The 26,596-nt window shown below is 40.5% G+C and overlaps 2 protein-coding genes and 1 long non-coding RNA gene across 7 annotated transcripts in view; 2 read left to right on the top strand and 1 right to left on the bottom strand.

Annotated features, from left to right (window-relative positions):
• The window catches only part of SLC30A7 (solute carrier family 30 member 7), an 87,180-nt gene extending 84,530 nt beyond the window's left edge, over nt 1-2,650 (bottom strand). The window contains exons 1-2 of the mRNA XM_040471111.1: nt 2,375-2,650; nt 2,052-2,153 (exon numbers count right to left, since the gene is read on the bottom strand). Coding sequence (XP_040327045.1) covers nt 2,052-2,153; nt 2,375-2,454 — 182 coding nt within the window. The 5' untranslated portion in view covers nt 2,455-2,650. The remainder of the gene's footprint in view (nt 1-2,051; nt 2,154-2,374) is intronic.
• A 122-nt stretch (nt 2,651-2,772) lies between these two features.
• Nucleotides 2,773-25,137, top strand: EXTL2 (exostosin like glycosyltransferase 2). 5 transcript variants are annotated; one of them, XM_040471116.1, is made up of 6 exons: nt 2,773-2,994; nt 3,694-3,852; nt 6,204-6,281; nt 18,995-19,422; nt 20,065-20,135; nt 23,062-25,137. In XM_040471116.1, the coding sequence occupies exons 3-6, from the start codon at nt 6,277-6,279 to the stop codon at nt 23,548-23,550; spliced, it is 993 nt and encodes a 330-aa protein (XP_040327050.1). In that variant the 5' UTR covers nt 2,773-2,994; nt 3,694-3,852; nt 6,204-6,276; the 3' UTR covers nt 23,551-25,137. The 5 variants fall into 5 exon arrangements, with proteins under 5 accessions (XP_040327050.1, XP_040327049.1, XP_040327048.1 ...); XM_040471115.1 differs by lacking the exon at nt 2,773-2,994 and adding an exon at nt 3,034-3,183; XM_040471114.1 differs by lacking the exon at nt 2,773-2,994 and adding an exon at nt 3,306-3,464.
• LOC121027571 (uncharacterized) lies at nt 6,915-8,741 on the top strand. Its single transcript, XR_005788801.1, has 2 exons — nt 6,915-7,625; nt 7,731-8,741. It is a non-coding gene; the product is annotated as an uncharacterized LOC121027571 (long non-coding RNA).
• Nucleotides 25,138-26,596: the final 1,459 nt, after the last annotated feature.

The raw sequence follows: 26,596 nt of genomic DNA, 5'->3' as shown, positions 1-26,596 counted from the left end.
ATATAATAACACAAAGAGAGTAAATTGTAGGAAAAAAGATCCTAAGGTTAGAAAAACAAGCCACCAAAGGGCAGAAGAAAAAGTCATGTACCACTGACGTTTTCCTTCGGTACTGGTGACTAATGGCAAACAGCTTGGAAAACAATGGTTTTAGTACAGTGATTGAACAATGCAGGCTTGTTCACTTATATGCAGTTATTTTTCAATTTGGTACAGTACCAGAAATGTATTTTATCTTCCTTATGATTTTCTTAATAACATTTTCTTTTCTCTAGCTTACTTTATTGTAAGAATACAGTACATAATACACATAATATATAAAGTACATGTTAATCAACTTTATGCTATCGCTAAGGATTATGGTGGACAGCAGGCTATTTGAAGTTAAGTTTTTGGGGAGTCAAAAGTTATACACAGATTTTTGACTGTACAGGGTTCATTTCCCTAATCCCCATGTTGTTCAAGGGTCAACTGTAATTTCTTCAATAGATCTCCACAGATCAAAAAATTTACTTTATACCTAACTTTCCACGAAAGAAGTGATGTGGGCACTTCAAATATAATTCCCCTGAACAAGACATTTCACATAGTAATTTATGCCATAAAAGGCCACAGTGAAAGATAATGTATTGTAATGTAAAGTGTACATATATAAACCAAGTTATAGCCTGAATACAATCAGTACACATGCCACAATATGGCATAATTTAAGAAGAGCAAAATATATTATAAACACTGTATATTTACAATAAAGCATGATTATTATACTATAACATAGTGTTTTTAACATGCATAATACATTGAAGAATATTAATATTACAGGATACGTATATCTGCTTCTCAGAGGGTTCAAAATGGTTAGTACATACACTAAGATTTTACTATGTCTCAATATTCCTTTTCAAGTAGTGACTAAATCAATAACCTTCATAATGTGCTGAGTATTTTTTATAAAATTGAGTTGACATCTGAACTGAAGTCCACTTTTTCATATAAAAATGTAAATGTCACAAAAAATGGTGATCTTATTTAACGTCATTGTTCAATCTCGATAAAGATCAAGGACAGCAATTCTCTCTAAAAATGGACTACAGAGGACAGAGACTAACTCTAAGTAACAGAAAATAAAGCATAAAGAGCATAGGTTCTTAATCTAGGGTTCAAAATCTATTTCAAGGAACTCCATATCACTCCTGAAGTTTTACATAAAATTTTGAGGGTTGGCTTTTATCAGATTCTCAAATGAGTATGAGATTTAAAGAGGAATCTGCACACTTAGAAATGTAACGATCTTATTGTTAGCTGCACAATTTTACAAGACCTTAAGTTATTCAACAGTAAATACCTGGAAATAATAATATTTCAATTCCAGAGTTCCTGGATTTACCTCTTCCCAAAGTAGGTTCAAAAACAAAAAAAGCCCAAAGATGGCACAAAAACCCATCAATTCAGGGGCTGTAAGTTTTTAGAAAACTGTACCGGATTTTCTACTGCAATCAAGACCAGAGGAAAATCATGAGACAGTTGCAGCATAAAATGAGAGAAGAGAATGACACATATTTCTTTGGATAGCTTCTTTATAAAGCTCTTAATAATAAATTAGGTTGAACATCTAAGATATTCCCTCTCAGATCTTAAGGGTGAAATCCAGATGCCACTCCCCCAGAAAGAAGCAAGGAACACTCCCACCCCAAAGAGGCAGGAAACAGGTTTCTTCTAATTCCAAGAAAGTGGGCAAAGCTAAGGATTGTAGTTAAGGATGACTCTTTCCATCGGTCAAAATGAAGAGACTGGTCACTCTTACTTGACGGGGCGGGGGGCGGGAGGGGGATGGGGGCGGGGACCCAAATCTTAATAACTGCTGCACGTGATGGGCCCCGGATCTTAAACGTAGCCTTGCCAGATTGCTGTGGATATGAGAAAGCAACTCAGCAGCAGAGCTGAACAGCAAAGACCTGAACCTCCTGGTGAGGAGCTACGTGGCATTAAGCAAACAGTGCTTCGTTTCCCCCACCCCCTGCTTCCGCCCAAACCCTTTTCCCTTTGGTTACCAGTTGCTCCAGATGCCGTAGAGTAGTTCAACAAAAGCGAAAGAAAGGTTCAGGCACAGGAAGAAAAACAGGTTCCGGGACGTCTTGTCCGACAGGATAGACCTGGGAGTGATAAAAGTGGAGAAGAGGCGGGAGAGTCAAAGGGGTGCCAGGACCCGGAGGCTGGGTCCCGGTTTAAAGACCCTCCCAGCCCAAACGCTCCTTTCCTCACAGCGAAGGAAGGTGTCCCTGATGCTCCCTCCCTGGATCTCGGGCCATCCTTAGGTCTGGGCCTTCTCCCCTACGTCCGGATACCCCCTTCCCGCAAAAACAGCACCCCGCACCTAAACCAGCCCGAAATCTTGCCGAACAGATTGAACTTGGGTGGTTTGTATTCATCGTCCTTGATGGACAGGGGTAACATCTTCTCTGCCCGGCGAAGGGCCGGGTCTACTCCCCTCTAGTAGTGGCTCCGTGGGTGATGGTAGTGACAGCGGCGACGCCTCAGGTGGGATTCCCCAGCGTTTGTCCCGGGCCGCGTGCCGCTTCGAGACACAGACAGACACAGACACACACCCGGGAACTCGCCGACTTCCGGCCCGGGCCGCGCAACGAGTCCTGGGACGCGAAGGGGGGAGGCGGGGCTGGGGGGCGGGACCTGCGCGGTGAGGGGCGGAGCTTACGGCGGGGGCGCTGTAGGGGCGGAAAAAGGTGGCAACTAGTAGGTAGTTAAGGCGCTGGCCTGGGATGGAACGAAAAAATCCTGAGGTGGCGACCCGCAGACTGGGATGGCTGGTTGGTTGAGCCTGCTCTCGCCCACCCCGACCGCCTACCACTGATGTTCCCGGATGCGCTGGTGTCCAGCGCCTGCCCTTTCACCATTGCCCCCTCTTAACTAAGTCCCGGTGCTTTAGGTAGCAGTGCTTTAAAACCCAGAACGCGTTGCTGCCAGCCCGCAGGAAGCGTGATGGTGTTACTGGGTGAACTCTGGGGCACCCAAATCCTAGTAATCCGGTCCCCCAAAACAGCGCCTGGCCTTCCATACTGCCAAGTAGGAAGCAATCAATAAGTGTCTTTCTAAAGAATGTTAAATGTATCAGAAGACTCCCTTTAAAGGAAACTCCTAGGAGACCGTGTTGGAATTGAGGTTTGGGTAAGGCATTGCTTCCCGGACAATCTCAGCCCGCGAACCACCCGAAATTCGAGTTCGTGCAGGTCCCTCTTCACTTCCAGGTCATCCTGAGGGCCGCAGCCGCGGCTGTAATTCTTGTCAGAGCCGCCCTGCGCATTTGAGGGAAATGCTGGAGGAGCTGGCCGGTCGGTGGGATGCGACGGATCGCGGGGCGCAGGAAGACGAGCCCTCGGGCCTGCCCCAGTCACCCACAGTGGTTGGAACCTTCCTGCGGGCGCCTTTCCGGAAAATTGTTTGGTTGGGTGAGGTCAGGTGGTCCATCACGTGAATGATTAAAAGTTGTTACCTTGGGGAAGAAATGCGAGAAAGGAGGGCTGGCTTTTGGAAGTGGGCTAGAAACTACAAAACCGAGCTTCTTGGGAACTGCCTTTTAGTCTAACAGGAAGTGAAGCGTCACCGAAAGGGAGGGGCGGCCACCCGGGGACTGTCCCCTGCTTCAGGCGCTCACTTTGCGGACGGTGTTTTTTCCAGGTTATCAATCCAGCGAATGAGGCTGGGTGGATGCACGCTGCTGGGTTTAGAAAAAAACAAAAACAAAAAATGAGCAAGCGAGAGGCCCCTTCCGTTCTATGAGAACCAGGCTGCAAGCAAGTAAATCTGCTGTCCACACTGCAATCGTCTGCGCTCGAGGTAAGGAAATAGCAAAATGCTTTTGTGGTAAAAAAAATTTTTGCAGTAAGGATACATGCATGTTTTGCTCTGGTTCTTGGAACTTTGTGCGTGAGTGAGATAGGGATTCGTTGGCTTAATTTTTGAAAATATAATTTTATTCAGTGTTCATGTTAATTAAAATTGCTGTGTAAAACATCTAGGTTCCAGAAATTAAGTTCTGGAAAGAGTATTTTCTCTTTGCCTTTTTGGACATATATTTCATTATTTTAACTTAAACATAGAAATATTCTTAATCAGTAGAATTTACATATATTTTTTAGGAAGCTTTTATATTAGCCATAGACTTTGAATTTTACTCTGCTGCACTGCTGGGGAAACATTAAGTGGGTGCAAACTAGGCTAAAGATAAGTATTTCCATGGTAATTGGGTTTTTCTCCAAACGGCTTTATTTCAATATGATCAAGTGGGGGGGGGGGATGTATGCAAATAACCAGCTTTCAGTAACTGATTTCCAGTGTTCTCTTAATTCATCAAGGTCAGATGCAATTTGAACCTGTGTTTTTGTATTCTGCCTTTGAAAATAAATTCTGCATTTTATCCTATATTGCTACAAATAAGAAATTTCTCAGCTGGTGTATGGAGAAATCTTCATTATCCCTTTCAAATACAAGTTGGAGAAATTGAAGTTTGATTTCAGTTACAATGGTTTCCTGGGACTCCCCAGTTGCCCCATTCCCCACCCGGAAGGATACAGATATTCCCATGAGGGCCTTCTCCCTTCAAAAAGTGACAGTCCTACTTCACATCTTTCAGTCTTGGATGGCATGATTACCAACTTCAATACTAAAGTCATTTTGTTGGAAATACAAACTGGACACTAGTTAAATCAGGAAAAGTTCTAGGAGTGGGAAATGTTTGTGTCTCAGTTCTTTTGTCACTTGAAATATTTCTTCTATATATGTTGACCAATATATATTGTCCTATCAAAGTTAAAGTTAGTTTCTTTCATTCAGCATTTATTGTCTGCTATCTGCTAGGCTCTGTACTGGACACAAGACGGTTGGAGGGAAACAGTTAAAAAGCCAATTAAGTCAAAAGTTCTTTCCCCAGAAGAATTTTTTGGGAAGAAGAAGCTGATGTGAGGAGAGAGGGTGACAGGCAAATCAGTCTAGGATTTTAGAATTGTCTGATGTTTAATATGTGTACAAGGTATGCCCTTGGTGTAGCAAAGGGACACAACTGTCACTCAGAGAGTCTTTTGGTATGTATCCAACCTTTTGTCCCAGCCATCCTATTGTCCCTTCAATAACTTGTATCATGAAGGAACATTATTTCAGAAAACCAAAAAATGATTCTTCAGCTCAATTCAGGTGGTCGTTACAGAGGCAGGATTTTGAAAGACTCCAACCATAATTCTTAATGCCTTCATGTCTTAAAAGATTAAATGGGTTTTTAAGGTTATAAAATAGATATAGTAATGAACATTTAAAACTAATAAGTAGATTCCTATCCTGCACTTTTGAACATTTGTTTAGATCTTCTTCCACTAATTAATTGCATTGCACTAAGCAACAGAGAAAGCCCCCAGCTTCTCAGACATGTGATTGAGGACTGTGAGAAATGAAAGCAGAGAGAATAAAGGGGCAGACGCTTATCTCCAGTCAGGGTTCCAGCTCCTTTCAGACAGTTGTCACTAAGGAATAGGAAGGATGCCATCCGTCATTCCTTAGTGATCAACCCTGACATTTATCTGCAGCCCAATTTAGACCCCATGCTTTTTTAGATGCTTCAAATTGAATGCCCTGTGAACCTCGAGTGAAAAAAGAAACTGTGATGGTGTATAAAACTACAGATTCTTAAAAATCTAGAAATCGAGCATAAGTGCAAATTGTATTCCATGGTTTTGCTCCATGGCACATATATATGGCATATAGGTTTCAGTTGTACAAACCCATTAGATAGGATGATGTGATTTTTTTTTTTCTGCCTCTGCATACATCCCAAAGATGAAGACAAAAATACAGCAGCGTTAGCTGCAACCTCACAGGAAGACATTCTCTATCTCACTGCCTAAATATTTATTTATTTATTTATTTATTTATTTATTTATTTATTTATTTATTGAGCAGCAGACAAAAGTTTATTAGAATATAAGATTCGAAAGTAAGAATAGTAGGAAAGCTCTCTTTACAGAGAAGGTACATTCAAAAGTGAATGCCCCTAAATGTAACTTTTAAAACACAGAACACCTAATTTTAATTTCTAAAAATAATTTGAAGCCTATAGACAATGGCATTAAAAGCAGTTTTAAAAATCTCCTGATGACTGACAAAAACATCACAGAAAATTCTTTGATTTCCCCTAATAGTGCCAAGAGATCCTGTTCCTATCAATTACAGAAGCCATAAAGGAAATTTTTAAAAAATTAAAACTTTACCATAATGAGGTAAGTGCCAGTATTTTTTTTGGTTTTTTTAATTGTGGTAGAGTACACATAATATTTACTATCTTATCCATTTTCAAGTATATAGTTTAGTACTATTAAGTATATTTACATTGTTGAGCAACCAATCTCCAGAACTTTTTCATCTTGCAGAACTGAAACTCTGTATCATTAACCAACTGCCCATTTCCTCCTTCCCCCAGCCCCTGGCAACCACCATTCTACTTTTTATCTGTATGAATTTAACTACTCTAGATACCTCATATAAGTGGAATCATGTTGTATTTGTCTTTTTGTGACTGGTTTATTTCACTTAGCATAATATCCTCAAGATTCATCCATGGTGTAGCATGTGTTAGAATTTCCTTCCTCTTAAAGGCTAAATAATATTTCACTGTATGTATATAACACATTTTGTTTATCCATTCTTCTGTTAGTGGATATTGGATTGCTTTCACCTTTTGACTATTGCGAGTAATGCTGCTGTGAACATGAGTATAGTACCAATATTTTTATCTGAGAAAAATGATTTCCTACAGAGGTACTCTTGTTTCCTTGGAAATAAAAGTTCTTACTTGAGCCAGGGTCTGTTAGAAAATACTGTAAGGCCTCTTTTTAGTCTTATCCATTGAAATAGTTCAGCTTACAGAATAAAGCCAATACCCATATAGTTGAAATACTCTGGTACTGGAACAAAGCTGAAGATAAGAGACTGTGCAGAGGACACTGAAAATACAAAGTGACTGACGTGTGAGAGTTTGGAGTTTGGTGGGACCTACTGTGCTCAGGGAAAATCATTTAACATGCTCAGTCTTAGCTATCCCATCTACAAAATGGGGGTGGATACGTTTTAATTTCCTTCTCTAAAGTTTGAAACATTGCCAATTTGATATATTCTGTAGCACACAGAAGGCAGAGGTCTGCCAATTTTCATTACTGTTGCTGAGCTCCCTGAGGGCAGGGACTGGGTGGTCTGGGCACTACCATCCCTGGGGCCTGACGGTCTGGTGCAGGTGGGAGGGGCCTGTAAATGTTGACTGATGAATGTTTACCATGGTATTTTGGCCTTCCTCTAATAATGTTAGAAAGTTTATACGAATTAGGATTGCTTTGATGTTAGGTTTGATATCTGAAACTACTTATGAATTATAATTCATATGTATGAAATCTGTTTCTGTTAGAGAGCTATTTTGGAATGTGAGTTTATTGCTGAAAACCAGTATTTTGTAACAGAAAGAAGGTTCCATAGAATATTCCAGAGATCTGTTGCCTGACAGTCTTGCCTTCCCTCCATTTTCCTGTGACTGAAACAGAAGTTCAAATGAAAAGCTCTCTTATCCTAGAATGGTAAAAGTAATACATTTGCAGATGTACTTGGTTTCTTTTTGACCCATTTCTGGAACTAATTTTGCATGGCACTGTACTGAGCTAAAAATGCTTTTCTATTTCTAGGCTTTCTTCTTAGGATGCATTGACTCCTTGGATCCTTACAAGTTGTGGATGTTCCTCTTAGAAATAAAGCCATTCCTGCTCCTGACCCTAATACATGTCCATGGAATTGGTCATCTCCAAACATCATCATCATCATCATCTTCATCATAGCTACAATTAATTGGCAGTTCCGGGAGAAGGCTGCAAGGCTAAAACAAACTTTTATCTAGCATAATTTTATCTAGCATAACCTGTGCACTTTGAGGGTAGAGAGGACCTCGCTGTCTGCCTCCCTAACAAATGGCTGTATTAAAGGAGGCAGTACTTTTAAAAAAACTTTACACAAAATATTTATATATTATGTCCTCTTAAATGAGTGATGATTAAGTAAATCCAGTTAATTGACAGTAGCTGTCTGAGGAAGTATTAAAAGGAATATGATGCTTTTGTAGAGGCTTAGGAGGAAAAAAAAAATGCCAGGACTCTTGGGCAACCTTTGCTATGGATATGGGGTAGGATTGGAGAGGGAAATGGAAACACAGGTACTTATTGGCTGTTATCCCTGTTTTAAATGCAGCCCTTGGTATTCACTCAACCTTGATTTACCTATAAAAGAATGGCTCACTCAGCCAGGCTGCCTACAGGAGGACTTGATCTTCAATGTACCCAGTACAGAAATTGCTTACAGCTTGTAGTGAGAAATGACCTGTAGCTGCAGCATCTATCTATTCAAATGTGGTCTTGCAGTAAAGGTAGCTCTTTATCAATCTGCTTTAGCACGTCTGTTTCAGAACTACAGTTTCAGAATGAAGTGACTGCAGGACTAAGCCTTCTAAAAGACAGGCTTTAAATTGGCTGTCAGGGATCTTATATATGTCGGCAGTTAGACTGTGAATATAAAAAAAGACTAATCATGTTCATGCTAGTAGCCAGTCCATGACACAGGTGATCTAGATTGTGGTCATCTGAATGGTCCATTCAGAACACTGTACCATTGATCATAAATACAGCATGATCACAAGATGAATCTGACACTGTGACACTTTTATCATTTATTATGACTATAAGTCTATTCCCACTCCAGTTTTTCCTATTCCTAAATACAGAATATTTATTAATAACACAAAATAACTTAACTTATTTTGATGTATTTAGACCTATGAAGAAAGTAATGGGAGTTAAGAAGAGCCTTGTAAGAACAGATGGGTTCTTCAGGAGGAAAAGTGAGGGAAAATCATTTAGGAAGCAGAGAATAGAAGTTGGTAAAGGAGGGGCGCCTGGGTGGCTCAGTTGGTTGAGCATCTGACTTCGGCTCAGGTCATGATCTCATGGTTCATGAGTTCAAGCCCCACGTCGGGCTCTGTGCTGACAGCTCAGAGCCTGGAGCCTGCTTCAGATTCTGTGTCCCCCCCCCCCCCGCCCCACCCCTGCTTGTGCTGTCTCTCTCTGTCTTGCAAAAATGAATAAACATTAAAAAAAGTTGGAAAAGGATGAGAAAAGTGGTATGGCACTTAAAAAAATAGCAGTGAAAAGAATGAATTTCTTGAATATGGGGAAAATACTAACAGCCAAACTTCCCAGGATACCGTAGAGCACCTGGAAAAGACTTCTGAAGAAAAGTGACCTTCATGTACTATTTCTGGCATTCTATGTTTTGCCATGAAGTAAATTCTAGTTTGCGTGGCTCGAAATTGTAATGCAAGAGGCTTACTCCAGGCAATAGTGAATGACACTTGGGGGCAGTGTTCTCACTTAGTTTTCTTTTTCTGCCAATTGTCCTGAAGTCTAAGGGTTGGTTGGTTTGTTTGTTTGTTTGTTTGTTTGTTTGTTTGTTTGTTTTTGTCAGTTTCTGAATCGAAACTAAATGTTCATTTCTCAGCTAGGTAAGATTGTATTGTCTGTTGGTTAATCGTGTATAGTGCCTGCCAGATGGAGTCATATAGCTTCTGATTTTTGTTAGTCCCTAAAGGTTTGGGGAAATTCACAAGGGTGATCTTATCTAACGAGTGATGACTCCCCCAAGGCAAATCGGTCTTCTCCTAGAGCTTCCATGGAAACAAGAATGTGCAAAGGTATTTCAATGCAGAATATCTTTGAAAAGATGTGGGGGAGAAATGAGAGTTGTGGGACATCTTGTATTTATCAGGTAGCTTGGTCCCAGAACTGATGGTAGAAAGGTGGCTTGTGCTTGAGACCACATTTCATACCTGGCTGTTCTAGTCGCCAAATGGGGGATAACCCAGGTTTTTTGCATAGGGAAGGCTTTCTTGGGTACTGTATAGGCTTAAGGGGGCCTTTGTTTACATTTAATTTAAGTTCATTCTGTTAGTTTCAGGCATTTCTTATCCATTGTGTTGTTGAAGACAATTTAAACATAGATTCCCCCGTGTCATTTTTTTTTTAATTTTTTTTTTTAACGTTTTTATTTATTTTTTGGGACAGAGAGAGACAGAGCATGAACGAGGGAGGGGCAGAGAGAGAGGGAGACACAGAATCGGAAACAGGCTCCAGGCTCCGAGCCATCAGCCCAGAGCCTGGCGCGGGGCTCGAACTCACGGACCGCGAGATCCTGACCTGACTGAAGTCGGAGGCTCAACCGACTGCGCCACCCAGGCGCCCCTCCCCCCTGTCATTTAACCATAAAGAGTTGGAAGCACTTACTGAAATGGGCCAGGCGCTGTTGTGGATTACAGATACTAACAGAAACTGCCCTCTAGATAATGTCACACTCCAGAGGGAGCATAGCTCATGGTCGTAATACCTGGAAACAAAGCCCTGTGACGGTGTGTTCTCAGTTCCCAGGAGCACTGAGATTTAGAGAGCTTGAGAGGAACCTTCGCAGGGGACGAGATTTTTGAAAGATAGTTGGCAGGGGACAGACGGGAGTAGAAGTTTGTCAGGTGGGGACCAGGAAGGGCTTTGTAGGTAGTGAAAATAGCATGTACCAACACATGGAGTCCTAAGCCAGCACACTGACTGTCGGATATCATAAAAGAAGAGTCCTTTTGGAATTTGCCTCAGATTGAGCAATATGTGTCCATGTGACCATGAACCTGGTCAGAGGCTGCTCATCAGTTGCATCATAGCCACCTCTTCCAACCCCTCTCACATGTTCATGGAAGGAAAGCCCAGGTTCTGAATTGGCTTCTGCATTCCACTTTGGAAATGATTTTATCTCTTGGCAGCCGCAGGCCCTTTTCTGAGTATCTATATTCTATAATCATCAGTTTTTAGGCAAGTACATATTTTGGAGGATGAACCAGAGGAGAAAACAATCTGTACAATATGAGGCAAATCTAGTAGTGAAATGGCAGAATAATTATTGCTCCTCTGCCATCTGTGGCATCAAAATGAAAATGACAGCTTCTCAATGTACGACGTCAGGCTGCTCACTGCGTTTCTACTTTCTGAGTCAGAGGACATAACTAATCTTTGTTCATACTATGGTCTGGCATATTTGTTTTCCTCTTCTGTCTGGATAATTGTTGCCTTTTCAGTCTGAAGGAACTGGCCCTGAGAAAAGAATTATTCATTCAACATTTAGCAGCCTTCCTTCTAAGGAATTTTGGTAGATGATATAAGTAAATATCCCACTGAATAGTGGGTTTTTGACAATTCAAATTTCCTGGTCCATTTAGAGACACGCATTAGAGAATGTGCAACTGTTGCTTTATAAACTATGTGTTATTTACTTTCTTACTCTCCTACCTACATTTAAGAGATTTTTTTTTTAACGTTTCAAATAATACTCTTCCAAAAGCTGTTCAATTCTCAGATATTAAACAATTTCTGGGGCACCTGGGTGGCTCAATCGGTTAAATACCCGACTCTTGATTTTGGCTCAGGTCATGATCTCACAGTTCATGAGTTCGAGGCCCACATTGGGCTCTGTGCTCACTGTGCAGAACCTGCTTCAGATCCTGTTTCCCTCTTTCTAGCCCTCTCCCACTCACCCACATTCTCCCTCTCTCTCTCAAAAATAAATAAATGTTAAAAAAAAATTTTTTTTTTAAGATTCTGACATAGTGACCCTACAGCTCCACTGCTAAGTATATACCCAAGAGAAATGGAAACATGTTCGCATAAAAACCTGTCCATGAACGTTCAGAGCAGCATTATTCATAATAGCAAACTGGAAACAACCCGAGTATCCAGCAACTGATAAACAGGTAAACAAAATGTGTTCTATCTGTACGGGAATGGAATGTTACATGGCAATAAAAAAAATAAATGAATGAGGTCCTGATGTATACTATGACATGGGTGAACCTTGAAAACATTATGCTGAGTGAAGCCAGACACAAAGGTGATGTACTGTACGATTCCCATTTATATGCGACGTCCAGGCGAGGCAAATCTATGGTGATCAAGTAGATTAGTGGTTGCCTGCTGCTGGCGGGGAGGTTGGGGAAAAGGAGAATGTCGAGCGACTGCTAATGGAGGGGTCTGGAGTTTCTTTTGGGGGTGTTGAAAATGTTTTAAAGTTAGATTGTGGCAGTGGTTGCACAGTTCTGTGAATATACTGAAAGCCACTGAACCTTTTAGTTGACCCTTCGAACAACATGGGTTTGAACTGCACGGGTCCACTTTCACGCAGATATTTTTCAATAAATACGGTACAGTGCTACAAATGGGTTTTCTCTTCCTGATGATTTTCTTAATAACATTTCCTTCTCTCTGGCTAATGTCATGGTAAGAATGCAGTATATACTACAGATAACATTCAAAATATGTGTTAATCAACTGTTCATGTTATCGCTAAGGCTCCTTAGTAGGCTACTAGTAGTTACGTCTGGGGGGGGGGGTGGTTAAAAGTCATACGTGGATTTTTGTGCAGGGTGGAGTGGTTGGTGCTCCTAATCCCTGTGTTGTTTGAGAGTCAGTTGTACTTTAAGTGTGTGAAATTTATGGTATAGGAAATAAATCTTTTTGTTTTGTTTTTGTTGGGTTTTTTTTTTTTTAAGTTTATTTATTTTTGACAGAGAGAGAGGCAGAGTGCAAGCAGGGGAGGGTGCAGAGAAAGAGGGAGACCCAGAATCTGAAGCAGGCTTCAGGCTCAGAGCTATCAGCACAGAGCCCGACACAGGGCTCAAACCCACAATCCACGAGTTCATGACCTGAGGTGAAGTCGGATGCTTAACTGACTGAGCCACCCAGGCACCCTGGAGATAAATCTTACGTTGGAAAAAAATACTCCAGCATACTAAGTATGAGTTTTTATATTATCTTACAGACAGTGACAGTCTTGCGTACTGATTTTTTGATCCATGATTGCAGAATTTACCATAATATACCATTTACCATACAGTGGAAAGGGTCACCACGGACTGTGCCATCAGGAGGTCTAGATTCTTGCCCTGGTTCTGCTGCTGGTGTGCCACATGTAGCTGCATGAACCTAGGCAAGTCCCTTATGCTGAACCTTGGGTTCTTAATGAAATAGGGAAGTTGACTTAGGAGAGCTCTGAGCTCTCTTTCAGCTTTCTGAGTTTATGTGTTTGTGCAGTAAAGCATATAAATATAGGGGCAGCTTTGGAGCCATGGCTTTATCACTTATGGTTCATAACCAAAGCATTGGGGTTTTCAGAGGCCACTTGGCTAGTGCTCCTTCCCCCAATCATGTTCAAGTAGGTCTTGTTAGGTAAAATATATGTAGAGCAGGGTTTTTCAACCTCAGCATTATTGGCATGTTAGGCTGGATAATTCTTCCCTTTGGAGGGGTGTCCTGTCCATTGCGGGATGTTTAGCGGCAACCGTGACATCTTCCCACTCGATAGCATCTCCTCCCCAGTCCTGACAGTCAAAAATGCCTCTGGTCTTTGCCACATGTCACCTGGAGAACAAAGTCATCCCCAGCTGAAAATTCCTGGTGTAGAAGATGCTAGAATAACAATATGAAAATAACCAAACGGATGTGCTCTCTACCTATGAAGAACTAACAACATATGTGCAAAAAAATACCATTTGGGAATCTTTGATTTTTCAGATAATCAGGAGAAGAGGAGGACTTTTTGTTGTGTTATGCTGACATTTACCGTGTTTATTAAGGTCACATTTAATCTGTAGTCATGGATTGGAGAAAGGCAGAGGAGGAATAGTCTAAGAGCTGTCAGATCCTTTTTAGAATGAGACAAGGTGTCAGTAAATCAATGCCTGTAGCATTAAAAAAAAAATTAAAAAATCTAAGAAGAAGGTGTAGGAATTGAGGGCAAGAGAGCTAGGAGGTACCTTCTTGGTTCTTTGCACAGAAGATGTAGACCATCCAGATGTGTTCTTTCTCCTATCTCCTGTTCAAAGCTCAAAGCTGTGAATTAGATGATAAGTTATTTCTCTAGAAAAAGAACAGAAGAAACCCATAAACTGGAATCCAAATAGCCAGTGAATTCCTCGTTCCTCTCCGAACGGATCTGGAACTGTTTCTGGTGGACCTGCAGTGGGGCTCCAGACTCCACCTGTTCTCGAAGCACACACGTGCCACTTGCACTGCGGTCTATGAAGTTCTTGCTTTTCTTTTTAATTTCGTTTTAACATTTATTTATTTTTGAGACAGAGAGAGACAGAACATGAATGGGGGAGGGGCAGAGAGAGAGGGAGACACGGAATCGGAAGCAGGCTCCAGGCTCCGAGCCAACGCGGGGCTCGAACTCAGTGACCGCGAGATCGTGACCTGAGTTGAAGGCGGATGCTTAACCGACTGAGCCACCCAGGCGCCCCTGAAGTTCTTGCTTTTCTAGACAGACTAAAAATCTTACATTAGCATATTGGGTTGCATTGTTTAATAAATACCACATGAAATATTTACACTGTATTTCTAAAGATAAATTATTCATATCTCCCACATTTTGATACAGGTAAAATAGGGGATTAGAAGTTATCTGAGGAAATTTCTATGATGGGCATGGGGATAAATCCTGCTTGAAAGTCTAGACAAAAGTGAAATACTCATGAGTGTCTTTGATAATGTATACTTATAGTAGGCTACAGTAATTAATTTTCATTACTTTTTCTAGACTAAAATGCCAGATAGTTATGTGTCTACTTCAGAAGCTAGAAACACTTCTGTGTAAGTTTTACAATATGCTATTCCTCGTCAGCTGTGGAAAATGAACACAAAGATTTTAATCAGGGTATATTTTAATGCAGTTGCTGGATGATTCTTTGCTCTCGTTTATAGCTAGCCGTTTTTATGCAGAACTGAAAATATGTTTTATGAGACCTGCTTTTGATTCAATATATTAGAAGGATTTTCAAGGCCTTTGAACCAAGGTTATTAATTCATAATGGTTTTTGGTTGACTACTTTAATAGTATATGTTTTAGTAAGAGGGTGCATGTAATGAAAACATTGTATTCTAAAGCTTAAATTACTGTCCTTGAAGAAATAATCATAGTAAAGCTAAGGTTATTTCAAAAATAAATTCATTTTATTCATCTCTTGAGTGAGGCCATGATAAAAGGAGAAACACAAAATTGCTTTTCTTAACAGAACAGGCTGCAGAGAAGGTCCTGGAGAGAGTATCTTTGAAAAATCTCTGTAAAGGTTACTACAAGGTAACATTGCTTTACAGATCTGGACTATTGAAAAGTGAGAGCTGCTGAATGACAATGACCATCCCCCTGATCTTATGAATAACCTCTTTCTTTGCTTGCACATGCCTCCGCCCACTGTACAATCATGGAGCGTATGCCCCTCCCCACCCCCCTTGGAATTCTCCATTCCCCATTCTCATAAACTTCAAAGGGAGATGTTAAAGTCATGGACTATATGGTCTCTCTATGTCCTTGCTGAACTATATATAAATCGTTTCTACAATTAGAAAACACTCTACCGTGTGAAACAAGATCACGAGAATGGGATTGTCCTTTGAATTCCACCACTGCTAAATCTTAATGAAAAACAAAAGGTTGACTGAACATCACTTGGAAACTAAAGTGAGATTTCGTTGGGAATCTAATCTGTAGGATGGGAAGATTTACACCACAGTGTCAGGATTGCCTGTGGAATGGTAGTGTGGCAGCACATGCTGAGTTAAACCACAGGGTGTGAAGTCAAGAGCTTAGGTATCCACAAACACTGTACTTTTCTAAGGAGATGGAGACAACCAAAAACAAACAAACAAACAAAAACGCAACTGTACAGAGGCAGTGTTACACAGAGAAGGACAGCGACAGTGGCTTGGTACAGTTAACATACCACAGCTGTGAGGGAGCAGTAAGAAGTCTCTTCTAGCTTTATCATATTTGTCTGTATTGTGGAATGGATGAGAGTATTCATTTATTGTATAGCCTAAGAAGAGAAATTGTACCAAAATATAATAAGGGTAGACTATGGATCCATTAAAGTCATCAAGAATAATGAAACCTCATTCTTTGCGGTTCTAAAATCTATGTTTTTCTTAAAGGAATTTTTTAAGTATTTAGGAATGTCTGGTTGATTTTTGTTTTCAGTCCTTTAAAGGAATATCTGTTTTCCTCATTTTCTGGCTTTTGTACTTGAACAGAGCAGTCAAATGGATCTAGGATATATGCTAAGATGTATAGGAAGGTTCAGCTGCCGAAATGCACGGTAAGGACTTCCCTCACAGGCTTATGGAGGCTTGTGGAGAAGTAAGGAAGTCTGGAATCAGAAGCAGAAATAGAAGAATAGGAAACAGCAAAAACTGAAAGTCAGCAGTGCTCCCAAAGGAGGCGGCAGGGGTCAGAGTGAAACTGTATTGGAGGCTAGGAAATCAAAGCTCCACATCTCTGTAAAACTGCTTGTGAGATTCAGCCTTTTCTGACGTAAGCGAATGAGAGGTCTGAGCAGACAGACGTGTTTGGCCAATGAGTGTCCAGGCCACACGAATCGGGGGTTCACCTACTATTCTGTAGCCACCTTAAGCACATCCTTCAGGTACCATGAGGAATAGGGGAGTACATAGCTGATTACAGTACCTCCTGACCCTCGTGTACTGTGAGACAGGGTGATTTGGAAGCTCCAAAGCCCTCCCCGACTTCAACCCGAATTGAAATTCAGCAGTATATTCCTAGCTCATAATGATGAACAGCCTGGCTCTGGCAGCAGATTTGCCCAGGTATAGATTCCACATCCATTTCTTAGTTGCTTCGTAATATTGAGAAAGATATTTAACCCAGGCTACAGTAAAAAATAAACTAGATCCTGTCACTCTCCTGATCAGAACCCTATAATGGCTTTCCATCTCAATTAGAATAAACTCTAGGGCCGCCTGGGTGGCTCAGTCAGTTAAGTGTCCGACTTCAGCTCAGGGCATGATCTCATGGTTCATGAGTTCAAGCCCCATGCTGAGCAGTCAGCCTGGAGCCTGCTTCGGATTCTGTGTCTCCCTCTCTCTCTGCCCCTCCCCTGCTTGTTCTCTCTCTCTCTCTCTCTCTCTCTCTCTCTCTCTCAAAAGAAACGTTTAGGGGCTCCTGGGTGGTTAGTCAGTTAAACATCTGACTTCGGTTCAGGTCATGATCTCATGGTTCATGGGTTCGAGCCCTGCGTCCAGCTCCGTGCTGACAGCTGGGAGCCTAGAGCCTGCTACAGATTCTGTGTCTTCCTTTCTCTCTGCCCCTCTCCCGCTCATGATCTGTCTCTCAAAAATAAATGTTGAAAAAAATGTAAAAATAAATAAATAAACGTTTAAAAACAAATCTATATTCCTTCATCAGCTGATAAGATCCCCGATAATCTGGTCTTTGCTTATGCCACTCTGATTTATTCTCTTCATTACCACTATTCTAAATTATCTTTGAGTTTACTTTTTGTCTGCCCCTCTCTACTGCTTCCTCTCCTTCTAACAGCAGAGACTTTGTCCATCTTATTCATTACTGTATCCACAGAACCTAAAACAGTGCCTGGCACAATAAGTGCTTATAACTGTTTGTCTATTTGAGCGAGTAAGTACATATTATGACATGTGCAGCTCTTAGTACAGGACCTGATAAGTAGTAAACCCACTGTAATTGTTTGTTGCTGCTGCTACTACCATCATCATCTGTTTCTTATATTAGGGTTCTGCAAATGATTTCATTTGGAAAAAAGTTTGCTACCAAAAGTAAGTTTAAATCTGTGCACTGAAGTATAATTGACCCTTAAACAATGTGAGGGTAGGAGCACCAACACCCTGCACAGTCGAAAATCCACACGTAACTTTCAACTACCCCCAAACTTAACAAATAATAGCCTACTGGTCACCGGACGCTTTACCCATAATATAAACTGTAGATTAACACATATTTTGTATATGTATTATATGTTGTATTCTTACAATAAAGTAAGCCAAAAGAAAGAAAATGTTGTTAAGAAAATCATAAGGAAGAGAAAGTCCATTGAAAGAACTTTACTATATTTATTGAATAAACTCCACATTCTAAGTGGACCCATGTGGTTCAAACCTGTATTCTTCAAGGGTCAGCAGTATACACATAGCAGAACATCACATTGTACACTTTAAATATATACAATTTTTATGTCAAAGATATCTCAGTAAAGCTGTTTAAAGAATTAGTACACTACTAAGAGAAATGTAATCCCATTTGAAAAAATAATCTCAGTTCCAAATATTTCACATTAAAAGGAAGACAAAGTTTTGAAGGCACTGCTTAATTCTTTCGGCTTCTGTGTAGATGATCTTTTGTCCATAACTGCAAAGCAAACAGGCCCAGGAGGTTTGTTCACTGTACCTTTTATTTTTACCTTTAAGAGGCCAGGAGAACTGTGAATTTAAATCAACTAAAATAAGGGCGCTTGGGAGGCTCAATCGATTAAGCATCCGACTTCGGCTCAGGTCATGATCTCGTGGTTTGTGAGTTCAAGCCCCATATCTGGCTCTGTGCTGACAGCTCAGAGCCTGGAGTCTGCTTCAGATTCTGTGTCTCCCTGTCTCTCTGCCTCTCCCTTGCTCATGCTCTGTCTCGCTCAAAAATAAATAAGCATTAAAAAAATTTTTAATCAACTAAAATAAAGTTAACTTCTGTCCTCCTTAAAAAAGCAAAAACAAAGGGGCACCCGGGTGACTCAGTTGGTTAAACCTCTGACTCTTGATTTTGGCTCAAGTCATGGTCTCATGATTCTCAGGTTCAAGCCCCACATTGGGCTCTGCACTGAGAACATGGGGCTTGCTTGGGGGTTCTCTCTGTCTCTCTTTCCCTGTGTGTCTCTTCCCCTCCCCTGTTCACTCGTGTGCCCTCTCTCTCTCTCTCAAAAAGAAACAAAACAAAAACAAAAACCTGGGAACCAGTAAGAATGCTAACACTCTGTATTTTATTTCCATTTCTATTCCAGGTGCTGCCACATCTGCAAACTTCCTGGAAGAGTGATGGGGATTCGAGTGCTTCGTTTCTCTTTGGTGGCCATCCTTGTGCTGCTGCTGGTAGCTGGGGCTCTGACCACTTTACTTCCAAATATTAAAGAAGACAAGATGCTCACTCTGCGTAGGGAAATAAAATCCCCGGGCAAGTCCACCCTGGATTCCTTTACTCTGATAATGCAGACATACAACAGAACAGACCTCTTACTGAGACTTCTAAATCATTATCAGGCAGTGCCACACCTGCATAAAGTGATCGTGGTGTGGAACAATATTGGGGAGAAGGGACCGGATGAGTTATGGAATTCTCTAGGGCCTCACCCCGTCCCTGTGATCTTCAAAGTACAGACAACAAATAGGATGAGAAATCGACTCCAGGTCTTTCCTGAACTGGAAACCAATGGTGAGTTGCAGCTGGGTTCTTAGCCAGCAAGGGCTGCAGCTAACCGGAGCTGGGAGGCGGGCATGTGTATTTCTGGCCTTCTGTCGTAATTATGCTGAGAAAGTAGGAAAATTTAATCAAAAGGAAACACTTTGAAAAACTTAAGGGGCCAATTTTCAAGATGTCAAGAAGCAGTTTCCTTGGGAAGAAATCACACGTCTTGCAACAGTGACAGAGAGGTTAATGTTGTGAAAGAAGATACACTATAATTACATATTGTATCAGAGAAAGTAGTAAAATGGCATTCAGCTTATGCTTAATGTATTTCTTTGCTACCTCCCTTTTCCTCCCATTCAGAGCAGTTTTTTGAGCATTGCAATTTGCTTAAAAGATCCCCAGTCTTGTTTATTTGCGTGATCATTCATTTCTAGGATAGTGGGTGATAACTGCATGATCATTTCCCAGTCAGGCAATTATGAAATCAATTACAATTCAAACACACGCTTTTTCTACAAGACAAATGTCTCCAAGAATACATTTCTTGTTCACTTATTTTGTCCAGAAAAGTATTCCTTTGAATGATCTATCTAGACACCGTCTAGATACTAGTTTTGTTTTCATTTCCAAACTGTTGGATTCAAATTTGTCTCTCTCTCGTTTCAGCTGTGTTAATGGTAGATGATGACACACTAATTAGTGCCCAAGACCTTGTCTTTGCTTTCTCGGTTTGGCAGGTAATGTTGCTGTTTCCTTTACGAACTCCTCAGCATGAAGGTCTACCCAGGGTAGTGTGGATTAATGTGGGAGTCACCTCAAACAGGGTAGACACTATTTATCTAAAAGAAAAGTTTGGTGCATGGTAATCAAGATTTCTTGTGTTCAGTTAAGCCAACCTGCAAGTTAAGTTATCTTTTATCTGTATTTGATTTATATTTGGTATATTGGGGAGAAGAGCTGGAACTACTTTCCAGAGATCAATGAGGAAACTATCTGATATAGCCGAGACTGGAATCGAGGGACATTTTCTACAAGGCCACAGATCTGTATCTCAAAAGAGAAGTGTATCTCTGTATTAATATTGTATATAACTTGCTTTAAAAGAAAGCACTTTACACCGACAAAATTTAATCCTAATTCTGGAACCCCTTTTTAGAAATTAGTGATAACAGAAATTCCAGTGCATCATTGTGGTGGCCATTTTATTTATTTGTTTATGTAGGTCTTTTCCTCAATCATAGCTGGAATAAACAGACATAAATTGCTTGCCATTCTGTAAAAACAACTCTTTGCTCGTGAATATGTGTTAATAGTACTTGGCTTTTACAAGTTGTAGTTCAGGGGCACCCAGCCGCCTCCGTTGGTAGAGCATGCGACTCTTGACTTCAGGGTCATGAGTTCAAGCCCCACATTGGGCATGGAGCCTACTTAAAATAAATAAATAAATAAATAAAAGTACCATGTAGTATCCAAAATCTTTGGGGCACCTGGGTGGCTCAGTTGATTAAGCATCCAACTCTTAATTTTGGCTCAGGTTATGATGTCACAGTTCACAAGAGAGAGCCCTCATGGGGCTCTGCGCTGATAGCATGGAGCCTAATTGGGATTCTCACTTTCCCTTTCTCTCTGCCCCCCTCCCCATGCACACGTGTATGCTCGCTCTCTCTCTCTCTCTCTCTCTCTCTCTCTCAATCTCTCTCTCACTCAAAATAAACAAACAAACTTCAGAACACAACAAGTTGCAGTACAGTTACCTGAAACCAGAACGAACCACATACCAATAATCTGAGCTGTGTCAGATAATTAAACACTGTGCTACCCAATACTGGTCTAATTTGCACTATAGTACCTCTCCTTAATTAGCTACTTGGGATATAAGAACATTAGATATTAATGGTAAGTGGTCACAGTACCCTGTAGATACCACTGCTCTCAAAACTTCAGTTTCAAAATTCATGCTGAGTATACTGATCAACAAGTTGTTTTTTTTTTTTCCCCATCAGCGCTTTCTCCAGCCTTGTAAATAAAAGCTCTTTAGGCAAAAAAATTCTAATGTAACACTCCAGCTGTGAAATTTCTATTTCAGGTAGAACATCAATTTACCTAAAATGTCTGGGGTCGGGGTAAATAGAACCATGGTTAATTAGAACAATCCAAGTAAACCATAATTAAAGATGGACAAATATGATTTTTAGGTTTTCTTCGTAGAAGAACAAGCAAGAACAGTTTCAATCCATTGCCCAAGGTAACCCGACTCCCAAAGTCAGTCCCATCAGTGCCCTGCATGGTGTAGTGATGTGAGCGAGAGAGGCAGGCAAGGCTGGGATGGACATCTATCAGGCCTTTGTATTTATCTACTTAGTGCTGTGACTTTTCCTCCTCTGGTCATCTGTGGAACTTCACTCATCCTCCTAGATTAGGTAAATGGCACATCCTCTCTGAAGCCTCCCGTCCTTTATCATTGACCCCCTATTCCCCTTTGCCTCCCAGCAATACAGCTGTCACCCTGTCCTCGGTGCTTCCAAGAGGTTTACCCAACTGTGTGTACAAGCATCTCGTAGTATGGGAATCCTTTGTTCACATATCTGGATCATGTCCTCCCCAGACTATGCAGTTTTTGAAATGGGAATTAACCCACCTGATGTATGTGTGTGTGTGTGTATGTGTGTGTGTGTGTGTCCCTCGTTTAATGTCTGTTCAGTAAGTGAGTGAAACACAAATTACTTATGAGATTGAACTAAACCCTTTAACTCTATAAATTCTTACTTCTTTTCCATGCTTCACTGGTTTTCTCTGGTTTGGTGATTTTTATTGTTAGTTACTCTCATCTTAATATTATTGTTTTACTGCTATCTTTTCTTCAAAGATCCTGCTGACATCTCGTTATATAGTTTTCCTTGTATTTTTTTTTTAAAGTTTATTCATTTTGAGAGAGAGAGAGAGCAAGCAGGGAGGAGGCAGAGAGAGACAGAGAGAGAATCCCAAGCAGGCTCCACACTGTCAGTGCAGAGCCCAGGGCAGAGCTTGAACTCACAAACTGTGAGATCATGACCTGAGCCAAAGTCAGGAGTCGGGCACTTAACCAACTGAGCCACCCAGACACCTCATTTTTTTTTTCTCATATTTTTAAAAAGGAAACACCCAAGCTGAAAGGGAGAAAAATATAACATTGTTTAAGATCAACAGTGACTTTCAAAAACATTGAAATCAACATGGAAAAACAGTAGAATCATACTTGTAGATCCATAACTTTATGTACTCCTAAGAGATTAAAACCATTTTTCAAAATAATCACACTGTATCTTTTTATCTGCTATAATGAATAGCACTCATACAGTCAGCTTCTCCTGCAGCAAACTTTAAAGAACCAGACTCCTTGGTGACTAGAATTTATTAATATCAGATATCATTTGAATTAAAAGAACATTTGTAAGGTTAGAAATTTTGTTAGGTATTTGGGTTGCGATGGAATTTGACCTACAACTGATCAGGACATAGATTTATCAAGTTGCCTGGAGTCAGATGAAATTGAAATGTAGAAACCAGGAATAAAATGAAGTTGATAAATCAGTTCAATTCTCTCTGTAATAAATAATTGCCTTTTTTACCATGTCTGCTCTGAAGAAATGCCACCCTTAATTGTTCTTTTTTCCATCTTTTCAGCAATTTCCTGATCAAATTGTAGGATTTGTTCCTAGAAAGCATGTGTCTACTTCATCAGGTATCTACAGTTATGGAGGTTTTGAACTGCAAACACCGGGGTTTGGAAATGGTGACCAGTACTCTTTGGTGCTGATTGGAGCCTCATTCTTCAATAGCAAATACCTTGACCTCTTTCAGAGGCAACCTGCAGCTGTCCATGCCTTGATAGATGAAACCCAAAACTGTGATGATATTGCCATGAATTTTATCATTGCCAAACACACTGGGAAGACTTCAGGGGTATTCGTGAAACCTGTAAACATGGGCAATCTAGAAAAAGAAACCAACGGGGGCTATCCTGGAATGTGGCATCGAGCTGAGCACTTCCTGCAGAGATCTTATTGTATAAATAAGCTTGTTGATATCTATGATAGCATGCCTTTAAAATACTCCAACATTATGATTTCTCAGTTTGGTTTTCCATATGCCAACCACAAAAGTAAAATATGAGAGTAAAACAAACAAAATCAAACCTCAAAACTGCTTTGTATTTGAGTAGCTTCTCTGCACTACAATTGGTGTGGTTTTTTTGTTTGTTTTGTTTTTGTTTTTTTAAGCAACATCATGAACTTTTATCCACTACAGAAGTCTCTACAAAGGAGAAAATGTACAGTGCTTCTAGGACATAAAAGTCACATGAACTTCAAAAGCCAAGAAGCTGGTACTCTCTTGATAGGTCTTCTTGTGAGGAGTTTTCATCCGCAGAGAGAACTCCTTGGCCAGCGATTTTAATGTTTACATTCTGAGACTTCTAGACTTCTACAATTTCGTTGACTCATGGCATTTGCCTTAAGGACCTATTGCAAGTTGTCTCCAGGATCAGAAACTCCAGAGAAGCATTTCTCAGCTTTTTCATTAAAGGATGATTGTTTTCATTTGAAGCCTGAGATGCCTCGTTAGCAAAAGCCTGTGGTGTAGAGAAAAGCCATGTGAGGCGAGGATAATCTCAATCCCTTATAAAAACAAGTAGAAAACTCATGACTACCATGCTTTCATTGTGGTCTTTCCAGCACTAACTCAGCCTGGCATGGTTTCGATGCATCAATCACTGCTTTTATTTTCATTGATAAGTCTGTGTGACTGGAAGTGTTCATTTTAGTAGCTGAAGGATGTCTCATTGATCACTTGGTTTTTGTGAACATTTACTGCATGGATCACAGAAAAGTGCAGCCTGTGTTTCTCATGTGCAACTTATATGCAGCAAGGAGTAAATGTGTTACTAGATTCAGGTAGTGCATTTTGGCCCTGAATCTGACCTTGAGAGTATACATTGATTCTTATATTTTACATAAACCATGCATTGTTGTTTAAGAAACTTCTAAAATAATCTTCTAAAAGAATGCTTTAATTAGGAACTGGCAAAAGTTAAAACCCTTGGTGTCAAGAGATATTTGTTGTTAGGGCATAGGTTACCTCATGGATACTGAAGTTACGTGTATTATACACAAAGTTAATTTCTTGTATTCAGAGCTGCTGCTGCTGCTGCTTTCAATTTCCCCCCAAAAAAGACTCGAGGCACCATTCATCATGATGAAATTTTGATTACATGGATACAGGAAAAAAATAAGAGAACTGAATCGTAGCAGAGGAATTTTATACAGAGTCTGCATCAGTAAATTGTTGAATTGCTCACTCTGTTGCGTGAATTAGTATCTGTGTTCCACAGAGTGTCCGTGTTTGAGTCCTTGTTCATACTAGTAGCAAGGAATATTTAATTAAGCTTCATCACCTCCTCTTCTTCTCCCCCTTCTTCTCCCATAATGTCATTATATTCTCACAATTGCAAAGCTGTGAAAACATTGTTACAATCATGGTTAATGTTCCAACAATGAAGTCTGTGTGCAATCAGTTCAGTACATGTTGTTTCTTTACCTTGGCATGTGTATGTGTCTTAATGCAGTCAGATAAAGCCAGTAGAACTCAGAACCTCACTAAAAATCTATAATGTTCATTATCTGCTTTGGTCAACCTTGGTAGTGATTTTTTTGCCTCTTGGGATTCCACTGGCAGATAAATAAAATCAACTTCTACCATGAAGATGTTCTGTTAATTAAGCAGACTCACATTTTTGTGGTTGGTATTTTTACAATTGCTAAATGTTCTAATATATTGTTCAGGGTAAGGCAGAGGCATTAGTTACATTCTCTAGGGGGAGCGGGGTGGGGGGAGATTCTTCAGTGGGAAAATATTCCCAGATTTTATTTCCCATTTTGTGTTCTCAAACTTGTCAGAGGCATCACATAAGTTAATCATGTCATGCTTTTCAGGCATTATAGAGCAAATATGATAACAAAGCGAAGGTCAATCTCTGATACAGGCACCCTTGCGTTGTGGCTGGAATTCTAAAACTGTTTTTCTCTGGGCACCTCTGGCTCCACATGATCGGGAGAAGAGAGGATGCTCGGGTTTGAAACTGCATGAGGAAAACAAGGTAGCTCAGAGGTGAAGGGTGCCAGGAGAGTGCTTGGATTCAAGTCCTTCCTTAGTCTCACGTTTACTTAACTTCCTGAAGCATCGGTTTCCTCATCTGCAAAAATGAGAGTAATATCTACCGAGGGGGTTGTTTTGAGAAGTAAAGGAGATACCTTGTATAAATATAGGAGAATGCTTTGCCCATCTTAAATGATCAATAAATGAAAGCTGTTGGGGTGTGTTATTGATAGTAAGTGCAGTTAATTCTACAACTCACCACCTAGGTATTAGGCCCCTGGACACACCAGGTGAAATATTCAAGAAATTATTTCTACATAACAATGGGCAGACAACCAAGGAAATTTTCATGTCATTTTCTTTATTTCAAATGCCCTCTTTCTTATTCTTAAAACAACACCTCTTCAGGGGCACCTGGGTGGCTCAGTCGGTCGAGCCTCTGACTTCAGCTCAGGTCGTGATCTCACAGTCTGTGAGTTCAAGCCCCGCGTCGGGCTCTGTGCTGACAGCTCAGAGCCTGGAGCCTGCTTAGGATTTTGTGTGTGTGTGTCTCTCTGCCCCTAACCCACTCACATTCTGTCTCTGTCTCTCTCAAAAATAAATAAACATTAAAAAAAAATTTAAAACACCACCTATTCACTGGCAATTTTGACTTATTCAGAACAACGCCAAGAAGAAATGACAAGCACACCACGACATTAACAATGGCTAAACATGTTTGTGTCTATTCCTCCTGACTTTCCTAGGCATATATTTTAAGAGCATAATTTATTTGGCATTTCATTAGAGGGATAAACTATATATAATCAATGGTATTACAATTTTGTTTGACTTCTTACTATTATAACAATATTTGGGTAAGTGCCCTTGCCTTTGAGCACATCTATAATGATTCCTTTATAATAAGGCCAAGAACCTCAATACCTGGATCTACAAGGTATGTGTGTTTTTCGAGTTTTTTATACATATTGCTATATCATTCCAGAAGCATTTCCATAACTCACTATTAGTATCACATCTGAGGGTACCTGTTTCCTGTCAGACTTCCCAACACTGCATACTATTT

The sequence above is a fragment of the Herpailurus yagouaroundi genome, unplaced genomic scaffold, assembly GCF_014898765.1.
Source record: "Herpailurus yagouaroundi ecotype Mexico unplaced genomic scaffold, PumYag 77, whole genome shotgun sequence".
NCBI lineage: Eukaryota > Metazoa > Chordata > Mammalia > Carnivora > Felidae > Herpailurus > Herpailurus yagouaroundi.
Note: the sequence above shows the minus strand (reverse complement) of the source record. Positions and strands in the feature narration are given on the sequence as shown.

Bases quoted from the DNA above. Each gene is read 5' to 3' on its own strand.
- EXTL2 (XM_040471116.1), top strand. The intron at 19,423-20,064 runs GTGAGTTGCAGC...CTCTCGTTTCAG, and splicing joins TCCTGAACTGGAAACCAATG to CTGTGTTAATGGTAGATGAT. The intron at 20,136-23,061 runs GTAATGTTGCTG...CCATCTTTTCAG, and splicing joins TTGCTTTCTCGGTTTGGCAG to CAATTTCCTGATCAAATTGT.